Source organism: Colossoma macropomum, unplaced genomic scaffold (genome assembly GCF_904425465.1).
Source record: "Colossoma macropomum unplaced genomic scaffold, Colossoma_macropomum, whole genome shotgun sequence".
Classification (NCBI taxonomy): domain Eukaryota; kingdom Metazoa; phylum Chordata; class Actinopteri; order Characiformes; family Serrasalmidae; genus Colossoma; species Colossoma macropomum.
In genome coordinates this window covers 24,394,541-24,404,619 of record NW_023494806.1, presented here as the reverse complement: position 1 = coordinate 24,404,619, position 10,079 = coordinate 24,394,541, and the positions used below count along the sequence as shown (strand labels likewise).

The window sequence follows — 10,079 nt, the reverse complement described above, 5'->3', positions numbered from 1 at the left end:
TGACTTATGGTTTCGTTGCTTTATTTACACAATATTTACAGTCTTCAAAATATTCATAAAACAGTCAAATGTAACATCACTCATTTTAGTCTGAGGTTGTAACTTGGCCTGTTTTATTACTATCTATGTCATTTTACTCGTAATTCTTAGCTTACTTTGAATAAGGCAAGAAATCAAAGAAAGCAACCCATTTGTGGTAAATAAACTTCTCTCAGATTGGCCTGTAACGTTCATCCAGAGCGTTTATCCAAATATAAGAACAGTTTGGTCTCCTGTTTAAATTGAGCGGCATAACTCGCAGTACTTGTATAAACGCTTAACTTCTTCATGATTAAGTCAGACAGGCTGCTGAACGGGTAAACTTTTCCATTTTAGCGAATGTTTGGTATGGGAGTAAACTACACATTTTCAGATTGGATATATTTTTTGGTTTTTGAGGCCAAGATCCAATTCTTGGATTATATACTACACAGATATAATTTGAGGAAAATAAAATGCTGGAGCTCAGAAAAACACATTTTAAAAAAGGCAGAAGTTTGGCAAAAAAGTATATCCTAAAGTATCTGTATTCAGCCCATGTTACATTTTATAAAGGCAGTATTCAGAGCACAGTCACTTTGTAATGGTAAGTTTATATTTTTAGGAGAATACTTTTAAAACACTCACCCACTAAATAAAAAAAACATACAGTCTTCAAAAGAAACACCATCAATGCTTGTTCATTAGCTTTATTTATATTTAGTGTACGGCATGTAGCTTGTTAGTCAAATTCTAAAGAGAACCTCAATTAACAGCCTCTTCACAAACACTGAAGTCCCTCCTAAAGCCTGAGTAGACTGATAAATCAATGTTTTCAACAAATTTAACTAAAGAGAGACCCTCGCAAGATGTCGAGAGGCGTATCGGCGATACAGTTTGAAATGTCGACACGCTTTTTTTTCTTTTCTTTGCTGTATTTTTTAAGCGTTCATTTTTTGATACATTATCGAAATCGTGGCACCCTTAATGTGTGCTGGTTGGAAGAGCGGAAGCCATGCCCGCCGTCCTTCCCCCGTCTCTCTCTCAGACCGCTCGGAGACGGACCGTCACGGAGTTTCTGTCTGCATGTCTCCAACAATATCGCTTAGACAACTCCTTTACCCCCCCCCGAATGCAGGTAAACCAACTCTGCTGCTTCTTTACAGCATTTCCCACCTTTCTTCCGTCTAATTTTTTGCCCTGTCAGAGCGTCGTGTTGTTTTTTTCCCTCTCAGTCAAGGAGAGGCTGCTAGCTAAGCTAACGCTAGCTAACTGTCTTAATGTCCCAAGGCGGCCCGATTTAAACACCATGCGGATCAGTTCCGGCTGTCTGCTCTGCGTTTTAGTCCGAAACCATTCGCAGTTCTTGATCTGGGATGTAGCCTGTTCAGGAGATACCCGTCATGAGTAGCGAAATAGCCACTAAAGCTGTACTTTAATTACCAGGCGTACCTAGGCCCACAGTAAACCTTTACTTCATACATGAATGTGGAGATGTATTGTAGATCAGCCGTGATGGGTCGAGCCGAGCTGCTTGTTATGAGAACTGAGCCAAAGCCTTTCGTTTACGTGACACGTTTGTATTTTCCCTCAGCTTTTTCCACTTTTGTACGGTTCCACTATGAACAACGGGGTTAGCGTTAGTTTATTGTCTTTATTAGACGGAAAGGACTGCAAATCCTGATTTAGCACTTTGTAGCTGGTCTTGTCGTGAAGCTCCGTGCTGACCTGTTGTTGCTGTGGAACTTCTCAGAAGAGCTTTACGTAACGCGGCGTTAGCCTACAGGGTAACGGAGCGGGTTACAGAAGGTACATTTCACACCAGTGAGTGTGGAAATGTTCCCCGTGTCAAAGACCAGACCTGGAATATGCTTCTTATTAACGCTGTTCAGTTCGCACCGCCGCTCAAAGTGCGCTTTTGGTCCGCTCTTCTGGAATTTGGCAGCCCGCTGAACTTGTACATGCAACAGCTGCGACCTGACTCTCCGCCTCACTGACTGATATTTTTATAGAAGGCGAATGAGGTCACTCTGTTCAGCAAGCCTGCTGTTGTCTTCAGTGTTTTGCTTTTTATTCGTCAGTAATAAGGTAATGCCATCTATGAATCTCAGTGGCCCTTATTTATCAAAGTTGCGTACAGTTATATCTGATCGATACGATCAAACTCACGACTTGTAGGAGTGTGTAAATCTGAGCCTAATGTGTAAAGAGCTTAAATAATGTTTGATTTGCAGATAACTAACCACAACTATGATTAGTATCGTCTATAATGACAGTACAAAGAATAAATTGTTGAATGTGTACAATGAGATTGTTAGGTAATATTTTTCTATGTTGTTTTTTTTTAAGCCCATGGTAATTTGTTACAAGAAGAATGCAAAGCAACCCTATAATGATCAAATTCAGCTCAGAAGGAATCAAAGACTGGTCATTTCTCACTCCATTTACGTTGTGGACAAAAAAAATTGGACATAAGGATAACAGTGTTGATAAAGATATTAATACTAAGGTCACTAGAATGATGAAAAAACCACGTTGTCTTCGTATTGAAATGCATGTAGGTTGGAATAAAAGGTGGAAAGACATATTTCAGTCTCGGTCCAAAAGGTTCTTACATTTTCACAGGAAAACAATAAAGGTTTCACACTGTGAATGACTAAAGCTACAGGTATTTTAAAAACCAGATATACCACAAAGAGAAAAATCAAGTCTTAAAAAGAGGTTCCTTTGCTTTGCGGAATTCAAAGACATGACACTGGCTGTGTTTACATGCAAAGATTTTTGCCAATCCGATTGAATACAATCCGATTACAGATTCAGACTGAGGTGTTTATATGCACACTCTATTCAACGATTTGATGGAAAATCTTCGTTTACATGCTCACTACAAGTAATCCGATGCAAAATGACGCGCATGCGTGGAGTAGCGTTTAGAGTAAACGTTACCATGACAGCGAACATCACGTGAGGTCCAGTCCGCGTGAAATGAGTTTCCAGTTGGCGCGCTTGTGTTTTAATTGCTTTAAAACTCAAGTCGTGTTCTGAGACACATAAGCTGGACGTCCGTCCCACCGCCGTCTTTTAAAGCTCAGAGCATAAACTTCGTCTCCTCTGCAGACCAGTTTCTGCTCCGCCATGCTGAACGGTATAAACTTTCGCCATGACGCGACGCACATGCGCAGAACATACTTACACGTTCCGATTGGAATGTAATCGGATTCAGGCGTTTACATGGCTATTATTCTTCTATTTAACGGATTATTTAGAAGTTTACCCACCTCGTTCAATCGGATAGAAATTGTATTCCGAATGGCCTCAATCGGACTAGTCTATTCCGATTAAGGTGTTTACATGGACGTGTTCTATTCCGATTGAGCCATTAGTCGGATTATTAACGGATTATCAGGCTGCATGTAAACGTGGCTCCTGAGTTTTTGTTTTATATTACTGACAGCCCCGAAAATAAACAATGCAGAATACAGCTAGTGCAGAAGCTTCATACACTGCCATAGTGCAGTGTTTAAATCTGTAATTTTATGAAAATGATCACACTACACAATCATCAAAAATCTTAAAAAAACTTAAGATTTCATATTTAATTCTTTGCAGTCTTTGTAATTTTGACACAGTAAAGTTTGGTCAGTAGGGGCAGTAGTGCACTCGCTGCTTGACCTCAAGCTCCGCCTACGAGCACAGTCATTGGCTCACGAGCCGCTGAAAGCTGTCATTTTATTGGCTCCCTACTGAAATATCTGCATGGAAATAAGGGAGTGGCTCATGCAAATGGTATGTAAATGAGGAGGCTGGCGCTGAAGCTGATTCATCATTTGCGCTCAAATCTCTGCTCATTTTCCCGTCATATGAAGGTTTTATGACCTTCATATGACGGGAATTAAAGGCGGTCAAATCTGCGCTTTTTTACGCAACTTCGACGTACAAGGGCCACTGTGCGTATTATTTAAAAGTACTTTTTGTTTCTTTACCTCCATGGTTTTATTTTCTTATTTTTTGTTGCTCCAAATATTCATTATTTTTTGTTGCACTAGTATTCTTCTATGGTATGTATTTTATTGTGCAGAACTTACAGTTGCCTGAGAAACTTACTATTAAAAATTATTTTTGCACAGTAAGTGTTTATTTGCCTTCTAAAAACATAAAAATATTAGAATAAACGCATAACTAATATAATAAGTAGTAATTGTATGTATGACAGTGGGTCTGTTTAACTGTTTCCAAACGGCTCCTTGTGGCAGCCCAGTATTAACTGAAGTTATCATCAGATACTTGGTTTGGCTAATCAGCGCTTCTTTGGGTTAAAAATCAGGTGTGCTGGTGAAATCAGGGCAACTATGTTTTTGCTTGGAAAAACAACATAACATAATAATTTCTTATTTTCAAAAAAAGTAGTTTATATCTTGTGAGCTAGTTCGAAGAACTACGTTTGGTTCCAGATAAGTGGTCTTAAGCAATATGCATTAGTGCTGTTACACAATACTGTACCTATTTCTTACTTTTTTTTCTAACTTCTGTATTGTTATTGTTTTCTTTCCCCTGAATTATTTTATGCTTTCTAAGTTCAAATTTTATTAATTATTTTGCGCTTGTTTTGACTCTAAAATAATGCATATTTTTCCTTTCAAGTTTGAAAATAACACATAGGCATGTTTTTTTTGTATCAGATACATATGAAATATATTGTTTGTTTTTTTTTCCACAATATATTCCAAACATTAATGTAATGTATTTTTCAATGTATTTGATAGATGCACTTTACATATATTTGTTTTCCATATGGGTTTCCATAGAGTAAAATGTATATTTTATTTGATTTTTTTTGTGTTTCCTTTTAAAAAGATCTATATTAGATGTTACTTGCATGCTTTTTATTTTGCTAAGTGTTCACAGGTTAGTGTGTGCTCTACATATAAATGGGGCTGATCACTTGACAGTTGCTCTTGTAAACAGTTCAAAGTATCAAAGCACACAGAACATCAGCAGTCTGCTGTGAGATAAGCCACCTCCTAGAGTCATGGGCTTTGACTTTTTTGCGTGAATTTGTTGGCCCCGCATTAAGAAAAAGGAACAAATCACCACTTTTTCTAGCAAAACATTGGTTAGTTAATGTTTTGCAGTGCACCTTTCAGGAAAACAACGTACCAAGACACGGCGCTGTGACTTCATCATTCCCACGTATGCTGCTGTTATTATGTTCGTTGCACTGCTCTGAATCTGAAATTGTCATTTCTGCTGTAGTCTGTTCTGTAAATAAGCTGTTTGCTTATTCATACATGTATTCCAAAGATAATTAAACGTGCTATGTGCAGCAGCCATTACAAAAGCTTGCTTCATGCATGCTTTGCCTAAAGAGCCCCGTGAAACAGAAGACGCCTCTGCTGTAGGGGTGTAACGATATTACAGAATAGATACAATTTTTAAAATAGTTAGTGTTGCAAATGTGTTGGTTCTACAGAGCTCTTATTTGCTACATAGATTGGTGTGACTCAAACAAGTACCATGTTTGCACATGTCCTTGTGCGAAACAGTAATCTTGTAAAATAGTACAACTGAGTTGTAAACAGAACAAAAATAGATGGGGAGCAGACAGTTGCCAAGTTTTGATCACTAACTATGTTTTACTTGAAAGACTGTAAATGAGAGGCTCTTGGAGGAGACAGAGAGGTGTACTGGCATTACAACTGTAAGTTTCAAACAGTTTCTTAGATTTTTTGATGCTGTATTGAGATCATGAACATCCTTGAACACTCTTCATCCAGTCAGCTTATATTGGAGAAAATCAGTACGACCAAGAAAGACCAGGCATCCTTTACAACTTTAAAGGAATAGTTTGGTGAAAAATGATCACATTTACAGTGTTTTCCCCATATACCTGAACATAGTTAATCAGTCTGACATGTTTCATGCCTAAAGTTTATTTTTATGTTACAAGGCTAATGTAGCTAACAAGTAATGGAAGCTTATAGACAGTGGCATGCAAAAGTTTGGGTGCCTCTGAAAATACATTTACACATACTTTACAGAGAACACACTTAAATATGGCACATTTTAGTGTACAGTTTCTAATTATGAGTTAAAACATATTGAAAATAAAATAAAACATGAAATGTGAAATGTGCCATAACTTTTGCACAACACATTTTGTTTTAGTTTTTTCAATATGTTTATTCAGATAAACAGTAGTTGTGTATTAAATTGTGCACAAGTGTGTTTTCTGTAGAGAATATGTCACTTTTAATCAGCAAACAATGTAATTTGACCAGGGGCACCCAAACTTTTGCATGTGATGGTATTTGCATTGTGCACACAGTGTGCCTAAACGATCACATGCTTGCTGCATCGAGTTGTTAAGTAATTTCAAATAGACAAGCTAATGTGGTTTCTGAGTCTGTATCACATTTTGCTATTTTTGTAGATAATATCTGACATGCTGTGTCATCACATTCTGTTACTTATAAAAATGGACATAATAGCTAAAGCAGTACGATCTGTTTTTACTGGATTCATTTTGTCTGTGCTTTTGATTACCTGTTGGCTACGTTAGCCGCATAGCTAGTGCAAAACTAAAGAACCAAACTTCAGACAGCAGACATGTTTTGGCTGCTTGATTATATTTGAGGTAAACAGGAAACAAACTGTTGTTAAAATAACATTCAAACCGTGTCTGATTTAGCTTTGTGCACGTACACATGGTTGAATTCTGGTGTTCTTTCTCCAGATTAACAGGCATGCCAAAGGAAAAATATGATCCTCCGGATCCGCGCAGGCTGTACACCATCATGTCAGCGGAGGAGGCGGCTAATGGGAAGAAGTCGCACTGGGCTGAGTTAGAGATAACCGGTTAGTTATCCTGTGTGGGGCTTCAGATGTTTTTATTGGCCTGGCCTAGTTGTGTCAGTCTGTGATTGATCATGTACTGATTGTGTGTATTTTTGGTAGACCAGATCCAGAAGTATTCTCTGATTAATCACTAATAATAGCCATTAATCCATATGCTATTTTTGGATAGTAACAGTTCAGTGATATTATAGGCTAATGGTTAGGCTATTATGCTGGTGGTTAATAAGTAACCTGTGTTATTGTGTCTTGTTGAGTTTTAAGACTGATATTTAAATTTATCTCTGTTAGGGATTAAGGAATTCTTAAATGTTGATGTTCCTAATGTAGCCACTGGCCGTTGGTCTTGTTACTGATATCTCTTTCCGGACAGGGCGAGTCAGGAACTTGAGCAGTTCATTATGGACACTCACCCATTTGACTGCTCTGCACATTAACAACAACAACCTTAGCCGGCTTCCCCCCGAAATCGCCAAGCTCCCGCACCTGGTCTACCTAAATCTGTCCTCCAACAAACTTCGCAGCCTGCCAGCAGAACTCGGCAACATGGTGTCTCTCAGGTAAGTTGTTTTTAGCTGGAATTTGTCTGTGATTTCCCAAATTTTAAATTCTTTAAGCAAGTTTTCAGGTTGGAAGCATTTGATGGCACGGATGATCCAGTAGTGTAAAAGAGTGAATGAGTTAATCTTTAGCCTTCCTGTCAACCTCCGGAGTGATCAAAGGCCTCCTAATATTTAGCTGTTTGATTTTTATGGCTGAAAACAGAGATGCAGGAAGCTGTTTTAAGTGAAAAGCAGTATATACGTGACGATGATGTTATGTAAAAGATTTGTGATAATAGCGGGATAACAACATGCTGTAATGTGGCGAGAGAAAACATTGTGCACATATAACTGACACATCGGATCGCTGATGTGCAACCTCACTCTGCTCACTCGTTCTAGACAAACTTTATAAAGATACATTGAGCGTCGAACAATCAGATTGTTCAAATGTGGAGCGGTAACTGATTGTGTCATGCCAAGATTTAACACTGGAAGGCGCACTAAGCAGGAGCTGTAACGGTTCATTAACAAAGGCATTAAGATGTTAAATTATTACTGATACGTTGCGCTGGTGGGGGTGGCTAATTTCCTTTCCTTTTTATCTTATCTACTGAGAACTTCCATGCAAATGAACACAGGCGCAACTCCCGTAATTAACATATTAGCAGTGCATTATAACCACGTGTTTGACTCACATGCTTTTTGTATGGAGGCCTGTTTCCACCAGTTAAGAGAAAATGGCTATGTCCCAAACTGCATACTACAGCACTAAATAGTGTGTACAAGTGTGTATATCACAATACGTTGTCCATTCATTAGTGTAGTATGAGAAGTATAGAAGTGTATGGTTTGGAACCCATCCAGACTGGCTTTTATCTTCTGATTCAGGTTTAAATTGTTACTCATAAGGTTGAAATAATGATTTATTTTCTCAAGATTTTGATTATTTTCAAAATCATGAGTAATAACAAAATAATGAGTAATGAATAAAAACAATTAAAGCATTATTTAGCAAAACCTGCTCTTAAGACAGTTAAGTGAGTGTAAAATATCCCCACAGTATTAGGAAATGGCAGTTTAAGGGCGTTTTCACACTTGGGCTGTCTCAGCGTCTGAAATGGACTCAGACTGCTGAGTCATGGTTTCTTTTGCATATGTGAACACTGTTCGGTTCGTTTGTAGTTCGTTTTGTGGTTCGATTGATTTGTACACTGTGAACACAAAACGGCCCCAGTCCGCTTTGCTTCATGGTGAAGACCTCGAGGCTCACTGTACATACAGCCACAGTCTTCAGCACTACAGCAGGTAAAAACAGACCAAGCATCATTTATAAGGTTCTACTCAAGATAAAGCCTGTCCGTGATCTGCGACAAGACAGCAGCGCTGACATGTTAAAGCGATAAGATGCGAGAGCCCGTGTGGTTTTACCGTGTTAAAGGCTCAAGTTAGGCACGCAACGCAATTTTAAGCTGCTTTCACACTGAATGCTGAGTGAATGAGTTTCTCCGGGTGGAGCTCACCGCGGCACTTTTCCAATTTTGTGCGATGCACTTCGGCCAATTGTTTCAGTGCGGCTAATAGGAGAGCAGCAGGTGGATCCGGTGGTTCCTCTCGCCACCTGAAAGGTCAGATAAGTCAGTAAGGTCAGTAAGCAAATTGATTCAGGTTTTTATCGTCAACAAATTAAAAATAATATAACATGGCAACTTTTATTGAAGATGAAAATAAATACATGTGTGATAAACTTTCTTTTTTTTTTTCTCTATCGAAGCAACAAAAATTGTATCAACATTAGCAGCAAAAACAAGACAAGCTTTTCTCAAGCATCAAAAAATTCACAGTCAGTATTTACTGTCTACTTGTCTTAGTAAATCAAAATAAGTACTTCATTACGATAATGTCCTCCCAGTTTTCTGTGGGAAACTATAAAGGCATATGCAATGAGGCAAATACACAAAAGGACAGCAACTGCACCTTTTATCTTATTACAGATGCTAAAGAGTCATTACCCTTTTTTAGTAATTCCCTACAGCCACTTTTTAATGGCAAAACTATTTGTGATGGTGCAAAATGTTAATAAATCTGGCCCAAAAATCTAATGTACAGTTGTTTTATTTCACTTTCCACTAAAAAATGACTTTATTTTTATCTGAAATATGTCTAGAACATCCCTGGCTCACCCATTCAGCTAAACAAGATAATGTTAGCATGGTGTACATAGTTTGTATGTTGTTATCTGTGCTTATTTGGGGCATACTTGTTATGATGAATACAGTTATGATGAAACTCGTACCTGATAAAGACTTTAGACCGGTATACTGGTTCCCACTACTACTCTGCACATTTTAGACAAGGGATATTTAGCAGTTTAGTCAAAGGTCTTACTTAAATGTAGTATAAAGATCAGCCAAGACATGTTTGGTGTCTGAAACATGTTTCTTTAGGTTAGCACTGCAGCTACAAGGCTAATGTATCAAGAATTGGGAGCATATAAACAAGCAAGTATCATTGTGCAAACTGCATGACTAAATCATCACACAGTCGCCTCATACCGTGTTGAGTTGCTCAGTAAGCTCAAATAGATATTGCGACTGCAATGTGAAGGTGATTATTTTCTAAAAATTAAGCTTTAGGCCTTCTTGTTTCGAAACAAGTCCAACACAT

At 38.2% G+C, this 10,079-nt stretch overlaps 1 protein-coding gene across 2 annotated transcripts in view; it reads left to right on the top strand.

The window, feature by feature from the left end:
• The first annotated feature begins 1,045 nt into the window (after positions 1 to 1,045).
• cnot6l (CCR4-NOT transcription complex, subunit 6-like) overlaps positions 1,046 to 10,079 on the top strand; it is a 28,941-nt gene continuing 19,907 nt past the window's right edge. Inside the window, exons 1-3 of one of the 2 annotated variants that reach the window (XM_036599166.1) lie at positions 1,046 to 1,156; positions 6,752 to 6,873; positions 7,244 to 7,430. In XM_036599166.1, the coding sequence (XP_036455059.1) occupies positions 6,762 to 6,873; positions 7,244 to 7,430 (299 nt within the window). In that variant the 5' untranslated portion in view covers positions 1,046 to 1,156; positions 6,752 to 6,761. Of the gene's footprint in view, positions 1,157 to 5,000; positions 5,209 to 6,751; positions 6,874 to 7,243; positions 7,431 to 10,079 lie in introns of those variants that run through there. The other variant, XM_036599167.1, reaches the window with a different exon arrangement.